Source organism: Neopelma chrysocephalum, unplaced genomic scaffold (assembly GCF_003984885.1).
Source record: "Neopelma chrysocephalum unplaced genomic scaffold, ASM398488v2 Primary Assembly neopelma1_138, whole genome shotgun sequence".
In the NCBI taxonomy this organism is placed as follows: domain Eukaryota; kingdom Metazoa; phylum Chordata; class Aves; order Passeriformes; family Pipridae; genus Neopelma; species Neopelma chrysocephalum.
In genome coordinates, this window is record NW_020897800.1 from 5513667 (window position 1) to 5537672 (window position 24006).

Consider the following 24006-nt stretch of genomic DNA (forward strand, 5'->3'; position numbering starts at 1 on the left):
AGTACAGGCTGGGTTTTGTCCAAGCTTTTCAAGAAAAATACCATTTTCATTAACTTCTGGGAAGCCTCGTGCGTTCTGGGAAGCCTCACTGACGCAGCCTTTTCCCGGCACTCCTGGGAGGAGACCCCCCTGCACCAGCTGCCAACAGGGCCCTCTGGATTTGCCAGAGCTCCTCTCCCATCTCCCACCCACAAAGAGTCTTTACCATATTTTGGGATCCACTTCTAGTTTGCAACCCCATGCAACACCCTCCTGTGCTGATCATGGGAAGGATTAATTACTGAGAAATGCAGGATGATTGAATATTAATATGAAGATAGTATGAAAATACTGCAGTAGTGAGGAACCAGCCTTTCCTCAAGTGGTGGATTCATCCTGGTCCTGCTGCAGAGCAGTGCTGCAGGAAGGGCATCATTATGATGACACTGACACTCTACATATCCTTAAATTTATGGACACACACTCTCCAGCTGGCGTGTAAATTCACAGAGCTGAAGTGCCAAACACTTGGTGCCTCTGTTACTCATCCCAGGATTGCTGTGCTCCATCCCTGCAGTGCTTCACTCCCTGAACAGCTTCCCTTGCTCCCGTTCTCAGGATCGAGCTGCACCCCCACTGCTCTCACCATGGATTAATTTCCACGAATTCATTCCCATTTCCTCTTGTTTGAGCAACAACACCTTCTGTCCCAAAGCCTCCCAGGGCGACCACAAGGACAAAAATCCCCCCCGGAGCGATGGGGAGACTCACCCAGGACGGTCAGCCGGGCAGGTCGGGATCGGATGGCAGCCTGGATGGCCTGGCACTCGTACACGGCGTCATCCTGGAGATCAGCCCTCAGGATTTTCAAGTGGTGCTGACCCGACAGATGGTCTCCTACCACCAGGTACCGGGGGTAACCTGCCGGGCACAGCGCAGGGGTCAGGAGCTGGAGAGACGAGCCCCAGGATGGAGAGCACAGACCCAGAGCCCCAGCACCCCCCAGACATTCCCAGGAGCCAGGCAGCTTCCTCCCCTCCTTGTCAGCCAGTTCCAAGAGAGAGAGAGAGAACCCTTCCAAATTTGGGAAGGAGATTGCACATTTCACCCTACAAGTTCAAAAGAGAAGTGCTGATGAAGGGGTGTTAACTGAAATCCTCAGGAAACATGGAATCACAGAATGTTAAGGGTTGGAACAGACCTTAAAGATGATCTAGTACTAATCCTCCTATGGGCAGGGACACCTCCCACTAGACCAGGTTAGTCAAGGATTTATCCTTGAACTCTGCCAGGATTGGAGCATCCACAGCCTCCGTGGGCAAGGAAAAAGGATGAGCCCTTCACTGGGAAACCCACCACCTCTGGCTCCTCTGCGACCTGTCACGGGACTCCCTCAGCTCCTGCAGTCAGCTGGGGTGAAACCCTGGAATAATTCCATGACTGGGTCTGCTCAAATCTGGGTCTGGGGGCACCGACAGCCCTGCTCAGCCTGGCTGGGCACACGAGGAGCACCAGGGGAGGAAGGCTGCCCTCAGCCTGGCACACCCCGTGTGACACAGCCAGCCTGGCACATCTGTGTGACACAGCCAGCCTGGCACACACCGTGTGACACAGCCAGCCTGGCACACCTTGTGTGACACTGCCAGCCTGGCACAGCTGTGTGACACAGCCAGCCTGGCACACACCTGTGTGACACACCCAGCCTGGCACACCTTGTGTGACACAGCCAGCCTGGCACACCTTGTGTGACACACCCAGCCTGGCACACCTTGTGTGACACAGCCAGCCTGGCACACCCCATGTGACACAGCCAGCCTGGCACACCTTGTGTGACACACCCAGCCTGGCACATCTGTGTGACACAACCAGCCTGGTACACCCGTGTGACACAGCCAGCCTGGCACACCTTGTGTGACACACCCAGCCTGGCACACCCGTGTGACACAGCCAGCCTGGCACACTCTGTGTGACACTGCCAGCCTGGCACACTCTGTGTGACACAGCCAGCCTGGCACACACTTGGGCCCTTGTTGTTTCCCGAGTGATCAGCAGCAGGATTTGCTCTCCTGAACCGCGAGAAATACAAGTGATGGGTTTGTTTGTATTTCGCTAATTAGACACTGGCTGAGCTGGCATCACACGAGCTGGCAGCTCCTCTGGCTTCCAGCAGCCCCAGCTCTGTTAATTGTGGAAGTCATTCCCATCAGCTCCGTACTCCACTGGAGCTGTTGTTACCCAGTCGAGCTGCAAGGTCTTGCATGGAGAGCTCAGCTCTGATAGATGTGAAAGCTGTGCCTTTGAAAAACAGGCGAAGAGGGGGCTGCTCACCCGGGCGAGGCTGTAAATGAGCAATTACATGTATTAATAAAAAAGAGAGGGAAAGAAGCAGCAGGCATTGCACTTCAGGGGTCCCTGGAGACCAGAAAACACAGAGCCTCCCCTGGTTTCTGAACGCTGCTGCTGGGCTTGGGGAGAACTCTCCCAGATCTCCCAGAAGCTGAGCAGAGGTAACGTCACACGTGTCCACCCTCTGCAGCACTCGGGGGGATGAGGCTGCAGGTCCTGAAGGGCTCCCAGCAAATGCTCTCCCTTATTCATGTGAAATATTTCACTCACAAATCAGTGTTTTCCAGCAAAATGCACAGAATAACCTGCGTAACTTCCCCAGTATTGCACCAGTCTTCACCAGCTGCAGTTAACTCTCAATCCCAATGCAGGCATGGGATTAAATAATGAGAATTCTGAGGAATTAGTTACCAAATTAAAGTTATCAAACTTTAATTTGACAAACGTAGAGCTTAAGGAAGCCACAGGTACTTGTGGGCTGCAAGGAAAACATTTATCCAAAGCAAACAGAGAATTGTGAGTCCCTTCCAGCTCAGGATATTCAATTCTATAATTCTTTTTATTTTCGAGAATATCAAAACTGGCACTTTCAACATTTACAAAACATTTCATCCCGCATTTTGGAAACGTGACATTTGTTTCCAAAAGTCAAGGAAACCAAAGCAGGGATTTCCAAAGGGTCAGGTGACACCTGTGGGAATCAGTAGTTTTGTTTCAAAAAGTGCTGATGAAGGAGTGTTAACTGAAATCCTCAGGAAACATGGAATCACAGAATGTTAAGGGTTGGAATAGACCTTAAAGTACCAATCCTCCTATGGGCAGGTACTCCTCCCACTAGACCAGGTTAGTCAAGGATTTATCCAACCTGGCCTTGAACCCTGCCAGGATTGGAGCATCCACAACCTCCGTGGGCAAGGAAAAAGGATGAGCCCTTCACTGGGAAACCCACCACCTCTGGCTGGGTGAAAAAAGTTCTGGTTCATTCCAAGTTTCAAGGGGTTTTATTCCCAAGTTTCAAGGGTTTTTATTCCAAGTTTCAAGGGTTTTTATTCCAAGTTTCAAGGGTTTTTGTTCCAAATTTCAAGGATTTTTGTTCCAAGTTTCATTTGGGCTGGGTTGGAAGGTTTTGAAGCTGAAATGAAAACATTGCTCCCAAAATAAATGTCGTGGTTGTGCCTGTACTGTTGGGGAGGGGGAGCTCCCGCTTCCCTTGCTTAGGGAGGGTGGTGTCCCTGTGGCAAGATTCAAATTGTGTGAACAATTTCTATTGCATTTCTGTAGGCCTTGCTTGACATGACTTTAGAAGTTGTAAGCTGTAATGTTTATACTTATAGACTGTGTGAAAATATGCAATGTTTATACTTGTTAGCTGTGTGTCTAATTATAAGGTTTGAGAACATAGTATGTTTAGAGCAAGAAAGCCTTGAGAAAGTATAGATAAAAGTACACCTGCAGATTTCAGAAAGTCCCTAATTATGAAGGCCTCTACATGCCAAGTATGATGTCAGGCTGCATGGACAGAACATCAGGTCCAATGAACTGGAGACATGAGACGCATGTACAGACTGAGCTATCCAATCACCTTGTTGTAAGCGTGTACCCAAAACAAACTAAATTGTATAAAAGTTGACTTATTTAAATAATAAATGAAGCTTGTTGATTCTCATATTGAGCGTCTCATTCTTCCCTCGTTGCGACAGTCCCGACTTACTTGAGAGGTCCCGTCCGACTCCGAGGGCCAGCCCGTCCTTGATCCAGAGCACGATGCCATTGTACTCGGGGATGGCACAGAGCAGGGTCACGGGCTGCCCAGCGATCACCACCTGGTCCTGGGGCTGCTGCGTAAACGAGGACGCTTGGCCTGGGGAGGGCAAGGAGAGAGGGAGAGGAGCTGTCAGTGCTCCAGAGGTTTGCAGCACAATGAAACAGTTCCTTGGATGCAACAGCCAAAGATGCTCCTGGCACAGCACAAACCGGAGCTCTGCAGCTCGTAATTATGGGATTGATTAATTACGGGATTGTTCCAGAGAATGGTTTGTGTGGGAAGGGACCTCAAAGCTTGTCTTATCCCACCCACTCCTGCCGTGGGCAGGGACACCTCCCACTAGCCCAGGTTTCTCCAAGACCTGTCCAACCTGGCCTTGGACACTTCCAGGATGGAGCAGCCACAGCTTCTTTGGGCAACCTGTGCCAGGGCCTCCCCACCCTCACAGCCAAGAATTCCTTCCCAATATCCCATCTAGCCCTGCCCTCTGCCAGTGGGAAGCCATTCCCTGTGTCCTGTCCCTCCATCCCTTGTCCCCAGTCCCTCTCCAGCTTTTCTGGAGCCCCTTTAGGCCCTGGAAGGGGCTCCAAGGTCTCCCTGGAGCCTTTTCCTCTCCAGGTGAACCCCCCCAGCCCTCCCAGCCTGTCTCCAGAGCAGAGGGGCTCCAGCCCTTGGAGCATCTCCATGGCCTCCTCTGGACTTGCTCCAACGGGTCCACATCCTTCTTATGTTCCCAGAGCTGGAAATAACATTTGTTTCCCCCGTCACACACTCAGACAACCATTTGCAATGTTTTCCCCCCCTTTGTAAAAAACAAATATCACAGCAAAGGGGCACCAGGCATTTCCTCCAAGTACTTTATCCCAAATTGTGGTGTTTTATCCACCAGAATCACAGACAGAGGAGCAGCAGGACATCCAGAAGCAGCAATATTTTGTATTACACATAATAAAAGAGCATGTTGGTCCTCTGCTGCTGATTTTTGCTCTCCCCTCATGTGCTCTCTGCTAAATCAGGGTGCTCAGTTAACGACCAGCTATAAAACAACTGAGGGCTGCTGTTCCCTCTCCTCCCAGAGTGTGACCTGCTGGTACTTGCTGGGAGCTTCACACACCTCTGGAGAGGAAAGGAAGGGCCAGCTCTGGTTCAGCACAGCCTTTTGCCAAAGCTTCATCCAATCTGCAAACTGTCTGACCCTAAGGAGCCAAGCCTGTCACCTCCCACCTCAGAGTTCCAAGAGCTGGGGTTAATCATCCCTCTCCACATCCTCCCCCACCCTAAATGCTGCAATAACAATTCACAGCCCCCAGGTCACCTCCTGCCGTGGTGAGATGTCTCACACCTCAGGTGTGGGATGAAACCTCTCATTTTCCACGGGAAGCACTGGAGTTGGTGTAACCTCTTCCACAGCAGGGCTTGCTCAGCAAAATGTTTTATTTTTCACTCTCTTAAATACATCATCATCCCTTGGCTTTGCCACGATTGAAAATCACTCACAGAATCATAGAATCCCAGAATGGTTTGGGTTGGAAGGGACCTTAAAGCTCATCTTGTTCCAACCCTCTGCCAGAGGCAGGGACACCTTCCACCATCCCAGGTTGCTCCAAGCCCTGTCCAACCCGGCCTTGGACACTTCCAGGGATTCAAAGCATTAAATCCTGATTTTTTTTCTTTCCATAATGAGTTCTCTGTTTTTTCCCTCAAGTAAGGTGGGACTCTGGGATGCCCACACAGGACATCTCTGTGTGGTTCCACGGTGTCAGTTCACTCCCCTCTCTCAGATCTGATCTGAACTTGTAAAGAAAACAGTGAAAGCAAGAAAGACCACTGACAAAACAGCCCTGTCCCAAACATCAGGGATATCTTAGATGATTCCTTTTGCTGCAAGCCAGCACATGGAGAACAAGAATCATTAAGAATGGAAAAGACCTACAAGATTATCAAGTCCAACCTTTAACTGAATCCCAGGTGGAATCACAGAATCTCCTGAGTTGGAAGGGGCACACAAAGGTCCTCAAGCCCAACTCCTGGCCCTGCACAGGACAACCCCAAAATCCCACACTGTCCACCACGTCACTGTGAAATGCTGGAAGGTCCTAAATGTGAAGCCATTTCAGGTGGACCTGCCAATGTCTGGGCTCCCTGTGAGCACAGTTCTGGGTCTGAGCTGTTTGCAGAGCACCTCAATTGCTTTGCCACCACTTAAAGTGCTGCTCTGACTCTGGATACAGGAGAGATCTGAGAAAGAGAGGAGCTGGGAGAAAGGCAGGATGACTGGATTGCTCCTTGCCGTGTTACCTGTGGGATTTTAATGACCAGGAGCCTCTCCGGGTGGGAATTATCCCCTGCACCAGGCAGGAATTCAGAGCCCTCACCCCTGTGCTGTCAGTTCAACACACAGAACTGCACAGGGCTGAAGGAAAAGCTCTTCTTTAAAACCAATTTGTTAGAGCAGGACAGTCTCCATGTGATCCACCCCAAATCAATTCAACCCTAATTTCCATTGACTCCATTTAATCACCGCCTCATGATTAATCTGAAACCAAGGGTAAGTGTGACACAAGTTCTCGCAACTCAACTCGTTTCCAGATGAGCTGCTGGGCCTTTCCTGCAGGGCAGAGCTCCAAAGCTCCATCATTTTCCTCCTCGTGCTGCTGAACCAATGTGTGAATGCTCATATTTCAGTTTAATTTATCGCAGCTTCAGCTCCCTCCCAGCCAGCCCGAGGTGTGTGGGGAAGAGCAGAGCTGTCCTTTCCAAATTCCAGCTGCTTTACACACATCGAGCTCAAAAGCCCTGCTGAAATTTTTACAGACCTCCAGGTGCACCTTGAGCACCATATTCCCGGGAATTTCAGAGATCCCAGGTCTCCCAGCACCCACATGTCTTCGAGGAACTCTGGTTTCCAGCACAGGTGCTCCAAGAGGCCACGGTGGTGGATCTCAGTGAGGTGCTGCATCCACAGCAGGGCGGGTTAATTCCAGAGGAGATTCCAGCTCTTCCTGCTGGGAGAGACTGGTTGGAAGTCATGGTGGTCTCTGATGGCAGCACAAACCCTTGTGCTGAATTAAGATTTAAATATTTGATTTCAAGGGGAATATGAATCAGTTCTGGGTTTTATTCAGACTCATAAAGGACAAGCACTAATAGGATAACAGGGAAAAGTGCAATGAGAGAGAAAACTCAGAAAGGAAGCAGAAAAAGGGAGTATTTTGCTTTGTTGCCTTGTTGTTTGTTTGTTTTGGTTTTTTTTTTAATATATATTTTCCACCTGCTAAGTGGGTTTTCACAGCTCACTCTGTAATCCTGACAATTCCCGAGGTGAAGCCAGGCGAGCAGGGACAGCTCAGGAATGCAGCAATAACCTAAAAGGATTGTTTTGTCAGCCAGAATTCTCCGTCTGGGAGCTGGGAGCTGCACGAGCCCTGATGAGAACGAGGAGGCACAAAGTGGTGTCCATGCCCTCTGCAAATGCCCATTAAGCAGAGGCTTCATTTGCTAATTGCTATTGGAAATGAAGCCCTTTTAGTTTTTTTAAGTTTTTTTTTTCCCTTTCTCTTTTATTTCTTGATTTGTTTTAAAGATGAGCCGACGGTCATGGAAAATTAGAGCAGAAACATGGCATATGTCTCCTGTCCTTTCCTTCCCTCTGTTTGTTCAGTGTGAAAAATTGTCACTTAAGCCCATTTTTTATTCATCCAAGGCTCCCTTTCAGCTACAAACAGCTCAGACTCAGCCTCAGCAGAGGAGAGACGAGTGTAAGGACCTTAAGAGCATTACCTGGCCCAGTCCCTGCTCCACGGCAGGATCATCTCTCTCTAAATCACAGATGAAAAAAAAAGAAAAAAGTACTGAAGGCAGAGCTCAGCTCCCTTTCAAATCAGCTTAAAGACTGATTACTGGGTTTAACTGGGTTTGGAAGATCAGAGGCCCGTCCACGTTACAGCTTATGTCTTAATGTCAAAGGAACAAGTAATTTGCAGAAAAGTTTTAAGGGAGATAAGATACTTGACAGAAAATAACTGAAAATGGGGAGACTGGGAGAGGGTGATTTACAAACGAAGGTTGAGTGGTTTCAGCTACAAGAAAATGGGCTGAAAAATGTCAATTGGGTATTTTTCCTGTGAATGTTTACAAGGTTATTACAAAATGGTGCTTTGGTTTCAAAGCAGGTGGTTTGACTCCAACCTGTTGGGCAAGCAGGAGTTTTCCATTCTCTTCCTTTCCAGAAAAGAGGGTTTCAGCAAAAAAATCCTGTTCTGGTTAATCCAAATCCCTGCAGAGACTGGAGTTCATCACAGAATCCCAGAGTGGTGTGGATTGGAAAGGAGCTTAGAGATCATCCAGTTCCACCCCCTGCCATGGGCAGGGACACCTTCCACTAGCTCAGGTTGCTCCAAGCCCCGTCCAACCTGGCCTTGAACACTTGCAGGGATGGGGCAGCCACAGCTTCTCTGGGCAACCTGTGCCAGGGCCTCCCCACCCTCCCAGCCAAGAATTCCTTCCCAATATCCCATCTCTCCCTGCCCTCTGCCAGTGGGAAGCCGTTCCCTGTGTCCTGTCCCTCCATGTCTTGTCCCAAGTCCCTCTCCAGCTGTCCTGGAGCCCCTTTAGGCCCTGGAAGGGGCTCTAAGGGGTCCTTACAGTGTCTAAGAACCTTCTCTTCTCCAGGTGAACATCCCCAGCTCTCCCAGCCTGGCTCCAGAGCAGAGGGGCTCCAGCCTTTGGAGCATCTCTGTGGCCTCCTCTGGACTTGCTCCAGCAGCTCCAAGTCCTTCCTGTGCTGAGGAGCCCCAACCTGCACACGGCTGACCACGTGAGCCCACCCAAGAGTCCAGTCAAGGTTCCCACACCAGCCATCAGCCATCTCCCATCTCCTCCTCACCTCCTGCTGCACAAAGGAACCCCGGGTCTGGATCTGGGAAGTGTTCCCCGGGTCTGGATCTGGGAAGTGCTCCCCCGACCCGCAGCAGCAATCGCAAGCAGTGGGGAGATGCAGCAACATGGACAAGTCCACCCAAACACCAAGTGTGGTCTCATTTTACTTCCACACCCCATTCTTCCTCAAGTGTGAAGACTTGGAATATTTTCAAAGGAATTAGCCAGCCCATGCCAGGCTTCCCGGGAACACGGCTGGAGTCTCTGGGCACCAGCTCTGCCCCTGGACCCCCCGTGTGAGCTCCTGCTGCTCACCCAGCACAGGGACCCGCCGGGCAGAAGCAAATATTAGGGCCCTGAACTCATTGTTGATTTTTTTTGGTTTTGTTTTAAAAGCAAATGGGTATGTAAATGAGATGCTAACCAGCCCTCTTGGCCGTGTTCCAGTGTGACACCAGAGTCCTGTTTGCACTCCGGAGCTGCCCTGCTGCTGAAAGCAGGTTTCACCACAGGTCACCTGCTATTGTAGCTGAGGGTTTGGTGTCAGAGGAGGCACGAGAGGCTCTTGATCTCTGAGCCTCCTCATCTTCTCCTGGTTACTGGCTTTGCTTTGCCCCCCGAGGATCTATTTACGCTGCCAGGTTCCAGGGTGACCCCCTTGCTGGCCCTGTGAGCTTCTGCCTTCCTGCAGGGAGCCTCTAAAACAAAAGCAGGGGGCACTTCTGGCCACTGAAACCTTAAACAACAGGAAAAAAATGCGAGAATAAAGGCTCCACAGTGAACAGTGAGCAGGCAAGAACACTAACCCCGTGTTCAAAAATCCCAGGCAGGATCCTTGTGAAGTCACAAGCATTTCACAAAAGCTAAAGGGGAAAAAAAAAAGAGGAAAAAAGACAGAACTAGTTTAGAACTCTTTATATTTCCTTAATGGGTTTTGCACCTGTGGTTCCTGTTTTTCAGCCTTTCTCTCTAATGTTGCCTTGTTCTTTCAAACAAAGGCTGAGGCTCTGCTATGTGTGTGCCTTCCAAGAGAAATAACGTGGCCAGTGCCATGACATTCCTTTTTGGAGAAGTCCCCACACCCAAGGATGGTGAGAAAGTCCAAAAATCCCATTTTACACCCCAGGAAATGGAGGGAGGCCCCTACATGGTGGCGCTGCCAAGGTCTGTGCTGCAGCAGGACCTTGAAGCTCCTTCCATCGCCGAAGCCCAAGCTGGTGACCGGCTTTTCATGCTCTCTGAAGACTGAAATCTGTTTGCATGAGTTCCTGCCTGAATTATTTCAGCTGCATCCTCTGTGCCCAAACCAGCCTGAGTGCAGACAACTCGCTGCAAGAAGAGAAGAGGCAACCGGGAGCAGCAGAGAGTTAAATTTTCATTACCCCAGAGGAGTGAGTGCTGCAGGAAGGAGCAGGGACTCACCGAGGGAACAATGACTCATTAGAAATGGAGACACTGTGGCTGCTTTTATGTAAGTGGAGCTTTGAATTTCCATTGTGTTCTGAAAAGAATTAGTCCTTTTGTTGAGGGGAGAAGTGGCGAAGGAGGACTATGAAGCTCCTTGTCAAAATATTGCTGTTCAGAGATGAAAGGCCCGGTGATTAAGAGTGGTGGGACATTCTCCTGTATGGGAAGAGCTCATCCTTCCCTTGACTTGGAACATGTGGCAGGAGGATCATCAAGGGGGTGCTGTGTGATACCCTAATCCTACTCAGCATCCTGGGAGGGTCCCTCCTCAGACCAAGCAGATCCCACCATCCAGTGCCCCATCACATCAGTTGTGCTCCAGCCCCTTCCCCAGCTCTGTCACCCTTCTTCTCATTGCTTTTCCTGGGGTGATCCCAGTCCCCAGGATCCCTTTGCCTCTGGTTTCATCTCAGTGCAGCCCATGTTTTCCCCTCCAAGCTGTGTGGGGGGCTGGAGTTGGTGGGCACTGCCCAGGTGTGTGTGGTGGATGCTTCCAGGGGAACAGCATTTCAGCCACGGTTCCTCATAGTGGGATGCCTGGAGATGGAGCCACCTCTTAACGGTGGAGAGAAGTGGGAAGGGGTGACTCCATGCCCATCCTTTCCCAGCAGACAAGAGCTTGGCTCTGCACCACCTCCTGCAGTCCTGCCGTCAGCCCCGTGACAGAGGGGCCGGTTCTCAGTGCTCCTTTGGGGCCTCTCCTCGGAGCCAAGGACACGGAGCTCCCACACAAGGCCCCTCGTGCCGGAGGACACGCGCCCGCATTGATTTTCAGACGGCTGGGAAAAGCAAGCAGACAAAAGCATTGCATTATTTACAGAGCTCTCTGGAATTGTCAGTCATGGGGAAGCACAGGGAAGAGCCGGGCGGGCGCCAGAGCTGCTCAGCACCCGCCCTCCTGCTTCCCAGTGACCTCCCGGGTGGGACAGGACGGCCAGACCCACGCTGAGGGTGTGCCCAGGGACTGGCTGAGCACAGAGCCCCTGAGCAGGAAGGAAAGGGGCAGCCACATGTCCCCAGGGGCAAGGATTTCCCCAGACAAGCTTTTCTTGCATCATCAGAGAAGCGAAAGACCCGTGGCTGCCCAGACAGGAGCAGATGAATCCCAGCCAAGGAGACGTGGAGCAGCATCCCCACGGGAGAGTCCCTTGTAGGTGATGGCCAGAGCCATGTCGTGTACTTCCTTTTCTCTTCATGGCAGAAATAAGAAAGGCAGCTTGAGTTCAGCCCTTGCATAAGCCTTCCATTATTTTATTTTGTGTCCTTGGGGAGGGGGAAAAAAAAAACGAAAAAAAGAAAGATCTGTTTGAACAAAAATGTCAGTTTGGCCTTTTTTAGTGTGACTACGTAAGTCCAGCTCACGTGGCTCTGGTGCATTGGATGCTGCTGAATTATTCAGCTTGAAAAGAAACAAAAGCACAACCCCTTCAGTCAAGGGATGACTCAGGTGTATGGAACAGTGAGCACAAGCCTCCCACTGCCCAGCAGTGGATGTGTCCCTGCTCCCAGGGCAAGGCAGGGAGCTGAGCTTGGGCCTTGCTCATCCACAAACATCGAGGGAGACGGGACGTTCCCCTGGGAGCACCCACCACACACAGCTGGGCAGTGCTCACCAACTCCAGCCCCCCACACAACTTGGAGGGGAAAACATGGGCTGCACTGAGGTGAAACTAGAGCCAAAGTGATCCTGGGGACAGGGATCACCCCAGGAAAAGCAATGAGAAGAAGGGTGACAGAGCTGGGGAAGGGGCTGGAGCACAAGTCTGATGAGGAGCAGCTGAGAGAGATGGGGAGGCTCAGCCTGGAGAAAAGGAGGCTTGGGGAGACCTTCTAATTCTCCACAACTCCCTGACAGGAGGGTGGAGCTGGGGGGGGTCAGCCTCTGCTCCCAGGGAACAAGGAATGAGAGGAAATGGCCTCCAGTTGTGCCAGGAGAGGTTTAGGTTGGATATTAGGGAAAATTTCTTCACAGAAAAGGTGGTCAAGCACAGGCTACCCAGGGCAGTGGTGGAGCCACCATCCCTGGAAATGTTCAGCAAACACGTGGATGTGGCACTGGAGGACACAGTTTAGGGGTGAACACGGTGGTGGGGCTGGGTTAACGCTTGGACTCGATGATCTCAAAGGTGACTCTGTGATTCCAATGCCAACAGCCAGAGGTGGAGTTTAAGGTGCAAAGACAGTGCTGTGCTCTCCAGCTTGCCCTCTGGGTGACCCGTTGCCTCCCAGCTGTGACCAGCCCCGAGCCAGCCCCGTGTGCCCCTGAGCTCATCCCGCGGTGACGGCAGAGATTCTCCAGCGCTGCTTTGAGAGGAATCATCAGCATCCCACGGTGTCCACTGAGCAGCTTCAAACGGGAAACAGGGAAATTTTGAATAAGATATTAAACCTTTCAGGGGTCTTTTTGTCTATTAGTCACACAGGCAAGAGATCTGAACTATCAAGTGTTCCGCTGGCTTTGATACCCACACGAAATCCCAGCACTGCTTTCAAAGTCGCTGTGAGGAGTTTGATCAGCCATGCAGAAAGGGCTTAAATGTCATCTGCTGCTCTGTTATTAGCTGCCAGTTGGGAAAGGTGTAAGAGTATCCTTACCGTGGGATATTTATTAGCAACCTCTTCCCGGCACCGGCTTGGAAAATTGCCTCTTGGGAGATTAAATGCCTGTTCCTGGGAGCTGCACTGATGGGAACAAAACCAATGTACTGCATCCAGGCACCGAGGATAGGCTGTCCCCAAAAAGCAGTGTTCAAGTGACCTTATGGGCTGGATCATGCTGAATGTTCAGGTTTAGTGGATGGCTCTGGCCTCTGTGGACAGCTCCTGGCTCCATGGATGGCTCTGGACTCCATGGATGGCTCCATGGATGGCTCTGGGCTCTGTGGATTGCTCTGGACTCCATAGATGGCTGTGGGCTCCGTGGATGGCTCCGAGCTCCATGGATGGCTCCATGGATGGCTCCATGGATGGCTCCATGGATGGCTCTGGGCTCCATGGATGGCTCCATAGATGGCTCCATGGATGGCTCCATAGATTGCTTCATGGATGTCTCTGGGCTCTATGGATGGCTCCGTGGATGACTCCAGGCTCCATGGATGTCTCTGGGCTCCATGGATGGCTCCAGGCTGCTCTGCTTTCCCAGCTCATGGGTACTTGCTGCCTGGATAATGTCGAGCTCTGGGCATTGTCTCCTATCAGACAAGCTGACAGAGCTGGAACACATGCTTTGGGGCACACAGGACTTTTGCAGGCTTGGAGATGGAGGCAGCAAACTGGATCAGGCAGCATTTTACCCTGAGGAGCAGCACAGGAGGGCTGGAGGAGCAGGTGAGGGGTCGCAGGGGGGTGGCAGCAGAACGGGAAGGTCAGCAAGAGGCAGAACTAGTTCTGTGCTTTTGGCAGAGGGGAGAAGTGTGAGCAGAGGGGAGAGGAGTGAGCACTTCCCCATACCCTGGGCCAATGCCTGGACTGCCCTGGTTCCCTCCCCAAGGTGAGCTGTGAGCTCTGAGCCTCCTGCCAGGGCTGCCCAGGGCACAGGGGCGATGCCTGTTCTTGCTGCAAACAGCACCACAGGCTGCTCCCAAGGACTGGAAACCCTGGCATGGCACTAACCAGTCGTGGAGACGGGAGATGCTTCACTCTCTGAGCAGAGGGGAATAGATTTCCTCCTATTGATCCACCTGGGGGCCTGGCTCCCACTGGAAATAGCCAATGACTCCAAGAAATATTTTGTTATTGCTGCTCCCGAGGAACCCGGTACAGAATAATAAATTCCCATTTGCTCTCCAGTCAAGGTGGAGTGTCCTGGCACAGCTTCACCATGGCCAGGCCCACGGGCCCAGGGAGAGCAGACAAGGGGACACTCCAGTAATTCCAGCCAAGCCAGCTCTCTCCATGGCAACTCCAGAACCATTTGTAGCTGCCAAACAGCACTGGGAAGGGGTCAGCGGGTCCTCAGCTGCAGGAGCCTTGCACAGATACTCCTGGGACATAAAACCTCCCGCTTGAATCCACAGAGAAGAAAAAGGAACTTTCCCTTCCAAAAATAACAGCTGATGTGCAAACTAGTGGGCAGCAGCCTGCCCGCACAGAGTCTCCCAGATAAAATCCTTAAGGATTGTGACCTGCTGAAATCTCTCAGGTGATCCCCCCACCCTGGATTACATTCAATCCGAGTGCACCCCCTTAGCCCTCCCTTTGTTCCCAGATCAGGGCTGCTCCTTTGAAATAGTGTCCTTTAAATCTCAGCTCATCTTTGAATTAGAGGGCACAGAGGACACTCGTCCGCAGGAAAACGAGAAGGATGAATAATCCATTTCACAAATGATTTGGAGATTTCAAAGTCTGGCTCTGCTCCCGGGAAGAGAGGCAACTGCAAGTTGTGCAGTCCACGGGGTGGAAAATTAGAGCAAAGATCTCGCCTTGGGTCGCACCGTGTTTCACTTCCATCCTCGTTTTCCGAAATCTGTTATCGCAGGCGTTGAGGCACGGAGAGAAATCAGAGTGGAGATGCAGTTCAGAGCAGAAAATGCAGATGTTTAATATAACATTCCCTGCCCATGGCAGGGAGTTGGAACGAGCTGAGCTTTAAGGTCCCCTCCTACCCAAACCATTTTGGGATTCTATAATATGAAAGCGACCGGAAGATTCTGCTCATTCTCAAAGTAATTTTGAGTTAAATAGCCTCGTTACAGGCTGATGAGAGATCATACAAATTGGAGAATTCATCCAAGGAGTGGTTAAAGAAATCTCTCTACAGGATGTTTCCAACTCTGCTGGTGTTGGAAGTGCCACCACCCAAGATTGCCCCAACAGAACCTTCCCTTGATGGTGCCAAACCACGTGGATGAGGTAGAAAAAGGCAAGAATAAATCTCACTATTGCCCTGAAAGGCTGAGGAGCTTCTGTTTGCCTGAAACATCAACTGAGTGGCTTCTGGGGGAGCTCCTGCCCAGATCAGCTGCAGGATATGACAAAGGAGGTTGTGGACTGGCTGCTCACCCGAGCAGGGCGAGATGGCTTCGGGTTGTGCTGCGTGAATTATCAGCTCTGAAGATGGAGTGAGAATTAGCAGCTTTCTGCTGTGATTATTGTCTGTTTGGATTTTTACAAGTAGAAATGATCGTAAATATGTGCCTTTTTTTTTTTTAACACATGCAAGATTCATATTTAGAGTTAAGCTAAATTATTCTGAAAAACAGCCTGAAGTGAAGTATATGCAATACACACAAAACGTGGCAGGGGAGAGGCAGGAGGAGTTGGAGATGCTGAGATGAACAGACAGAGAGCAGATCACATCTGAGCAGGGAGCATTTCACACACGTGCCCATCCTTGTTACCCCCAGAAGGTGCTTAAAAACTCATGTACTTCTCTGTCCATACATGGAAGCCTAATAAAAGCTGCTCTCTCTTCAAGCCTTGGCTGCTCCAGTATCCACAGAACCAGGGAAATGCCTGGGAAGTGCATTTATCCATCGTGGAGGAGGCCAGTGACCTGCACCATGGCCTGCAACAGCTGGCTCCTGCTTTTTGACTGGGTTTTACCCCAGAAAGGCAAGAACTATGAAAACCGAGAGAAAACGTGAATTCAGTCAATATTTAATGCCCTAAAACTGCTTTATCAGCCACGTGCAGCCCTGGGAGAAGGCCCAGGGAAGGGGATGTGCCTTGTCATTGCCAACAGACCCCGTGGCTTCTCCCCTTCCCTGCTGGGGGAGAAGGGACTCGGATGTATTTAACTCAGACTTTGCTGTTTGTTTTGTCACCACCTCCTCCTCAATGGTCCCCACTGCAGAGCCAACGGCTGCCTTGTGCAAAACCCCGGTCCAGGAGAAGATTAGCACACTCCAGCCTGCTGAGTTAATTAGCAGGTAATGAGAGATGCTCGTCAATAAACTCAGCTGTGTCCCACCCCCCTCCTGGGTTGAGCCTGCAGGACGTGGGAACCTTTCCATGCCTGACAAGCTCCACTGGGGTCATTAGGAGATGATGTGTCTCAGCCCAGAGCAGAGGCAAAGCTTTGTGAGAGTTTACAGAACCAGCACAGCAACAAACCCCTTTTCATTCAAATTTTTTTGGGAAATGCTTTTTCCTCTGGTTTGCTGGGAGAGGTTTGCTGGTGCACGCCCCTTGCCAAGGGTTGAGAACAGGTAAAGCCAGGAGACAAAATGAAAGGAACTTCATAATTATTAATCAGGAGTTGGCCTTGATGATCCCTGTAAGTCCCTTCTAACTCAGGATATTCTATCATTCTATGATTCTATGTATGATCTACACCTCCTTGGAGTGGAAATCTCTCCCCACGGATTCCCCTCTCTTGAAAACTTATCCACAGTGGGGATAGAAACCCCCAGGGAAAAATAAACAAACAAACAAATAAATAAAGCTCTTTTGCAGCTTAAAGCAGAGCACACCTCAAAGCAGGTCCCTTCTCAGGCTGAGAAATCCTGAGGAATAAGGGCAGGAAAGTCTCCAAGCTAGTAACAGCCACACATCGAGCCTGTGCCACCTGTGTTTCTGACTTGAGGAAAAGCTCCCTGCCTTCAAGGAGGCAGGAACATAACCTGTTTAAGGGTTTAGAGAGAGACACATAACCATCATCATAATTTTTAAGCAGCAATGTGCAACACAGAGCCTTACGGACTCCTATAAATTACCCAGCACCCGCCTGCCAGCTCAGCCTAAGCTCGATATTGCCTGCAGTAATTATTTGGATCAAATGCAGTTTATCTGCTTCATATTTGTGTTTCTGTGCTCTCTGGTAACTTATAAATGTCATTGCAGTGTTTATTTGTTATAATGAAACTTAATGACGTTTGAAACCAATGGCTGTGGTTGCAAGCTGCAGGTTCGAAGTAATCTCTTCATCTCAGGAGCAGGAGGCCCAAAGATAACATTAAATTATCCTACAGCAAAGGAAGATGTATGCAGACAGATATTCAGGCCTGTGTATTATTCATTGGAGGGATGACTAGCAATGAGCCGCAGTGCCTGAGGCGACGGACTCAAAGCATTGTCACCCAGAGAAGGCAAATGTTCCTGTCCAAGGGGAACCAGTTGTCAAGCCACAAGCCCAAGTGCATCTCAATCTGTTTTATTAAACCTTCGAAGGCATGCCGGGCCCGCTGGGTGCCAGACGCCCGTGTGAAACGGCTGCCAGGGGAGAAAGGAGGTGGAGGCTGCTGGGAAACATGGCAGGACTGGGATGGGAGGGAGAGAATCTGCTTGGTGAGGCCTCACTGGGGTGGGAGCAGGGGGGAGCAGCGTGGTTGGCAGTGGTGGTACCCCATCCCACTCAGGTGCTGTTCTCCTTCCGTGCAAGACCCAGAATAAACTTTCCTTGCTTTGCTTCAGGCGCTGCTCCTCGTCCTCCCTGCTCCTGAATAATTTCCTCCCTTGGTTTCTATTGCTGTGTGTATTTATAGACTCCGGTCGTGTCTCCCCTTGAGCCTCCTCCAGACTATATAAATTCACCTCCTCCAGTCTCTCCTCTTACAACCTGTTCTCTAATCCCTGGGCCATTCCTGCCTCCACAGTCAGTATTCTCCCTGGCTTTGCTCCGTGCTCCCCAGGCTGCAGGAGCTCCAGTGCCACTCACATCCCAGCCCAGTGGAGCTGCACAATCACTGCTGCCTTATTACCTCGGGACCTGCTGAAGCAAAATGCCCGTGGCAACAGCCAGGAACATCTTTCCCTCAGCTCTCTCCTTGCTGTCAGGAGTGTGGAAGTACCCAGCACCAAAAGAGCTTTAACCCCCATGGCACAACCCAGCTCTGGCACCTTTGGCTTTTGGGCTGCTTCCCTTCCTGTGGGCACTGTTGGTTGGGCTGATGCTCCCACAGCTCCTGCTGAAGCTGCTGCATCTCTTGGGAGCACTGGAACAGCACCACTGGACCCTTCCCCACAAGGACAGTGGGACTTTAAGATCTGCAGGAAACTGGACCACAGTGAAGTTTGGCTTTTTGTTGTCACCTGCTTTTCCCACACAGGGTCAGATGGGTCTGGAAAGGCCCCTGTGACAGTGTTTGTCCTCAGCAGCACAGCCCCTCCCTCGGCCTGAGCCTGAGCAATGGGAGAGTGTGGCCAGCAGGGAGAGAGAGGGGATTCTGCCCCTCTGCTCTGCTCTGGTGAGATCCCACCTCAGTGCTGCCTCCAGCTCTGGGGTTCTCATCACTGAAAGATGTGGAGCTGCTGGAGTGAGTCCAGAGGAAGCCATGGAGATGCTCCAAGGGCTGGAGCCCCTCTGCTCTGGAGCCAGGCTGGGAGAGCTGGGAGGGTTCACCTGGAGGAGAGAAGGCTCCAGGGAGACCTGAGAGCCCCTTGCAGGGCCTAAAGGGGCTCCAGGAGAGCTGGAGAGGGACTGGGGACAAGGGATGGAGGGACAGGACACAGGGAATGGCTTCCCACTGCCAGAGGGCAGGGATAGATGGGATATTGGGGAGAAATTCTTCCCTTTGAGGGCAGTGAGGCCCTGGCCCAGGTTGCCCAGAGAGGCTGTGGCTGCCCCACCCTGGAAGTGTCAAAGGCCAGGTTGGATGTTGGAGCAACCTGGGCTGGTGGAAAATGTCCCTGTCCATGGCAAGGGGTTGGAACATAATGAGCTTTAAAGTCCCTTCCAAACCAAAACATTCTGGGATTCTTTGATTCTCTGATCCTCCTGCATTGCCACGAACCCATCTGCTTCCCAAGGCTGTTGTTCCTTTCCAAACCTCCGAACAACCCCAAGAACCATAATGTCTAGGGTTTCAGTAACTTCATGTCATTGTAGGGAAAGATTGTTTCCCCCAAAATACTCGTAGGAGCAGCAGATGGAGCCTGGGCCGTGGCTGTGCCCTGCCACCAGCCGAGGTCCAGCCCTGGGAATGTGTGGCACAGGGAGGTGATTCCAGGAGAGGTCAAACACTCCAAGCAAACCTCTGTCAGTGCATTATTCACCGAACACCAGGAATGCTGGAAAGCCTGGGAAACTTATCCAGTTAACCTCATCTGACCAGCTGGACCAGAACCAGGAGCCATCAGTGGCAGATGTGTTACCTGATGACAACTGACAAGAGAAATTCTTCTTCATTACTCACAAACCCAGAGAACCTGCAGAGATCTCACCACGAGAGCTCATCCAAGACCTCATCTCCAAGCTCCTTGTGAGCAGACAGGACTTCTGTGCCTTTCCATCCGGGAGCCCCTGGGATTAACTCCCACACCTGCCCCCAGCCTCTCGCAGCACCCGGAGCCTGGGCAGGTCTCCTGCCCGGGCACTGATGGATCCAACCTCGCTTAAAACCTCGGTGACATCGATTAATGAGGGGGAGAAAGCTGTGCAGGGCCACCTGCAACGACCTTGCTGGCCACCCTTGAGGAGGGAGTTAATTCTGGAATGCTGCCGTGCCTGGGAGGGGGCCCCAAGTCTCCCAAACACCACGGGAACAAACAGGTTGACAAATGAGGTGCCTCTTAATGAAGCCGCAGCCAAAGTCAATACCAGACCCTTCTATCAGGGCACAGATCAGAGATGGTCTCAAGGGCAAAGGACCCCATCAGGGGTGGGGCAGCTGTCACTCAGAGGAGGGAAGGGATGGCTTGGAAATGAAAAGGAGCAGCCTCAGGAGCGGAGGGAGACAAGGACAACTTGCAGAAGGAGAAAGGAAAAAGATTTAGAAGAGGACACATGCAGGAGGTGGGGCAAGCCTTTCTTCCAGGCCTGGTGTGCTCTTTCTGCCATTAAATCTGGTTATTAAGACCCTGATATTCTCTCCATCCTCCACTGTCACTGCTGCACATCCAGAGCCACGTCCTGATACAAACACACTTCAGGTATTTCCTCTGCAGAGCCTTTCCTTCTCCTCCCACCCAGCTAACAAAAGACTGAAATGGGGAAAGATCAAGGTTCACCCATCTATTTGAAAGTATTTGGAGGTGTTTAAAATTTCACCTTCAAGTTCGGTACCGCTGGGGTGATTTTCTGAGGGCAGGGAGGGAAATAGAGGCAGGATGGGAGAGAAAGAAGGAAAACAGGTGGGAACAGCACAGTAGATAGAGAGATACCTCCCACAACAGCAAATCAGCTCCCCCACTATCCACAGATGTTTGTAACTGGAGGAAGGGAGGTTCTCACCAGGCACTCTTACATCCATCAGTGCCCACTGAGCCCTCCAAGCTGCCACCTGGGGCCATTTCCTTCCCAAACAGACCAGCTTTGCTGCAGGGAATGGTCAGGACAGGAGCTCTTTGGAGGATGGTATGACCTAGAACTCCCATGGGACAGCCCATGTGTGATCCCAGCCTGGCTGCTCCTTGGCTGTGGAGAACCCCCCTCACTGCAATTCCACACCCCTGCTCTGTCTGCCTCGGGGTGCAGGTTCTGGGGCAGGGATTGCTTCCCTCCCCCCTTTTTGCAGCACCAAGCCCAGCATCACCCTCAGCTGAAGGCTTCTGCAGCCCTGTGAGCCCACCCCAGCCCTTCCCTGCCGTGCCATCTCCAGAAAAATCCATCGGCCCCTCCCTCTTTGAAAGCTCCTGGATTGAACACTGGTCTAGGCTGATGGCAACAAGACCCAGCATACTTATCTCCAGGTCAACCTAAATATTTCATTTAGCTTCTAAAGCAGTCAATGCCTTTCTCTCTTTCTTCCTTTATTTTAAATCTCGGAATGCATACCGACTCTCATGAATATTGATGAGGATCATTAGTCACTGAACATTTCACTTCCCTTCTCTTTTCCCCGTCTATGTAAAAGCTTCATCTCTGTTAAAGGGAAAAAAAAAATCCATCTGAAGTTGTATCTCTGGATATGCTTTAAGATTAGCTCTGTTAATACATTTAGAGGGGAGTAAATACCCATGGGAGCAAATACTGGGTGTAACAGGACAGGGAGATACCGGCCCCGAGACTGGTGCTGCACTGGAGGGAACTGATAAGGTTTGTGGCTGAAGTTCTTTGCTTTCTGAAGGTTTGTGGTAACAGCCTCGGGTGTTAAATAATCATTACACTGGCTGCCTGGGCCAGGGAATTCACCTCACACTCCCCCTCACACATGATTCCTACCTAATCCTGCGGGTTTTTGACCGTGCCTGTTCCTTCCATCTTCATCAGCCTCAACCTGAAGGCTGCTGATGGCCTTCAATCACACTGAGTGAACACAGATGGCAGGTTTGGCCAGATGCAGCAAATAACTCGGGGAGAAAAAAAGAAAACCAGGACCTGCAGCATTCAGATGGATATTTCCCAACTATATTTCCCTATTTCCTTACGATAAGGAAGGATTTTTAGAAAGGTTTAAAAACAAGTCAGCTCAAACAGAGTTTCTGGGTGTTCTGCAGTGTCAAATCCCACTTCATTGAGGAATGGGAACAGGGTCATTTTGCTGGCCTGAAACACACAATTTCATCCCATTTTGTCATCACAGCAGTGAACTGGAGCTGCCTCCTGTAAGAGAGGAGCTTCATCTCGCGGGCTGGGGCTGCAGAGAGGGTGTTACCTGACACACAGGGAACCCCGGGGGGGATGGAGCTTCAAAAGGAGTTATTTAAGCCTTTTCCCAGCACACTAAAGGCACAGAGTCCCCAGAGCCTGGAACACCAGAGGGTTTCATCGTCACACCAGTCTCAGCTCCCACCCCACAGCCTGGACTGGGCTGGAAGTGCTCCAGCCACAGCAGCTTTCTGCTCACAGCTGCACAGCAGTTTTACCCCTGCTGGCTCGAGAGCCATTCCATGGCCAGCCTGGCTGTTTGTCCATCCCCAGCACGTGTCTCAGGGTGGCCCTGACAAGGCTGCAGAGGTTTTAATTGATATTCTAAGTGGCAGGAACTCGGTACTGCTTCATTGCTCCGGGCTGGGAAGCTCCAAACCATCTCTGCCTGCAGGAAGCTTGTGTCTGCCTCCAGGAGAGGGAGGCTGGAGATCCAGACCAGGCAGGAGCAGACCCTTGCAAGGTGTCCCCTTGCACCCTGGGTAGGAAGCAGCACTGCAGGGCAGTGCCTGTGCCCCAGGGCTGCCCCCAAAAGCGGCACAGGAGATGATCTTCTTTACTCCAGCCTTGGGTAGGGATGTGCTGTCACGCTCCTGCCCCTTTCCTCATCAAAGTCTGGACTGTTTTCTTGGAAGCAGTGGCTTCCAGATACTTTGAGAGCTGGAGGCTTCCACACAGCCATGTTATCATGTCCGTGCCAGGGGGATTTACAGCATCAGCAGCACCTGACTGGGTGGCAGAGCCAGATCTGCACGTCCAGGCTCTGGTCTGGTGGACACCACGTCCTTTAGTGGTGGTCTGGCAGTCTGGGTTAATAGCTGGACTCAATGATCTTTGAGGTCTTTTCCAACCCAAATGATTCCATGATTCTCTGTCAGCAGTGTGACTGCTATCACTAATCAAACACTGCTTCCAGCAGCTTCTCTGGCAGAGTCCCCAAGGACACGGGGGGAGGAAAACTAAATAACAGACCCCCGGGCTGCAGCAGCTCTGCAGAGAGGGGAAAACTATCAACAGATACACACACTCCCAGGGAAACTCAGCCTGGAGCAGCGTGGAGATGAGAAACCAGAGCTGCCATCCCCAGGGAGAAGCCTCACACCTCCTGTCATTCCTGTCCCCCCACGTCCTGATTGAAAATAAACCAGCCCAAACCCCACAGAGGCAGGAGCACCAGAAGATGGCCAGGCAGCTGTGGCAAGGTGAAGTACAAAACCTTGTTTCTGCCTGTTTCCAGGTGCCTTTTACAGGACAAGTTTTCCCCAACAGCTTTGCTGTGTTCCTCATGCACACATCCCATTCCAATGCCAGTGAGGAACCTAAAGGGGAATGGCAAAGGCAGTGGAATTCAAGGAGCTGAGATAATCTATGTCCCACCCTAGATATTGATCCATTCATATAAATCATAGAATCTCAGAATGGTTTGGGTTGGAAGGGATCCTAAAACTCATCATTTTCCAGATCCCCTGCCCTGGGCAGGGACACCTTCCACCAGCCCAGGTTGTTCCAACATCTAACCTGGCCTTGGACACTTCCAGGATGGGGCAGCCACAGCTTCTCTGGGTAACCTGTACCAGGGCCTCCCCACCCTCCCAGGGAAGAATTCCTTCCCAATATCCCATCTAACCTTGCCCTCCTTCAGCTTTAGGCCATTCCCCCTTGTCCTACCACTTACACGCCCCTGTGAAGAGTCCCTCTACAGCCTAAGACTCCTGAAGTGCCTTTAGTGGGCCCCCCATTCCCTGCAGAGGGACAGAGCACAGATTCCACTCGCTCCCAGGTTCTCCTACACACCCCTGCAGGCTGCACAGCCAGAAAAGCAGCTCCTGGAGTGCCTGGTGCCAGTACTCTGAGACTGAGGAAGGATTGAATTCATTTATTTAAGACCTCGCAGCAGTAGCTTTGCACAGGGGACTGCTACTCAAATCAATAGATAAAATTATACCCTTAGACCATTAACTGCTACAACAACACCGTTACCGTAAAACTCCCCAGCTTTGGATCAGATTTATGGCCAGAGAGTTGTTCAGCTGCACTACAGCTGCTGCAGACAACTGGAGCATCACAGGTGAGACTCTGCTCCTCCCCTCCAAAGGGGCAGAGG

General features: G+C 51.3%; 1 protein-coding gene across 4 annotated transcripts in view; it reads right to left on the reverse strand.

The window, feature by feature from the left end:
• KIRREL3 (kirre like nephrin family adhesion molecule 3) overlaps positions 1-24006 on the reverse strand; it is a 359658-nt gene that overhangs the window by 92352 nt on the left and 243300 nt on the right. For all 4 annotated transcript variants that reach the window (XM_027699387.1, XM_027699386.1, XM_027699385.1 and 1 more), the window contains 2 exons: positions 4037-4186; positions 751-900 (listed from right to left, as the gene is read on the reverse strand). In XM_027699387.1, the coding sequence (XP_027555188.1) occupies positions 751-900; positions 4037-4186 (300 nt within the window). The remainder of the gene's footprint in view (positions 1-750; positions 901-4036; positions 4187-24006) is intronic.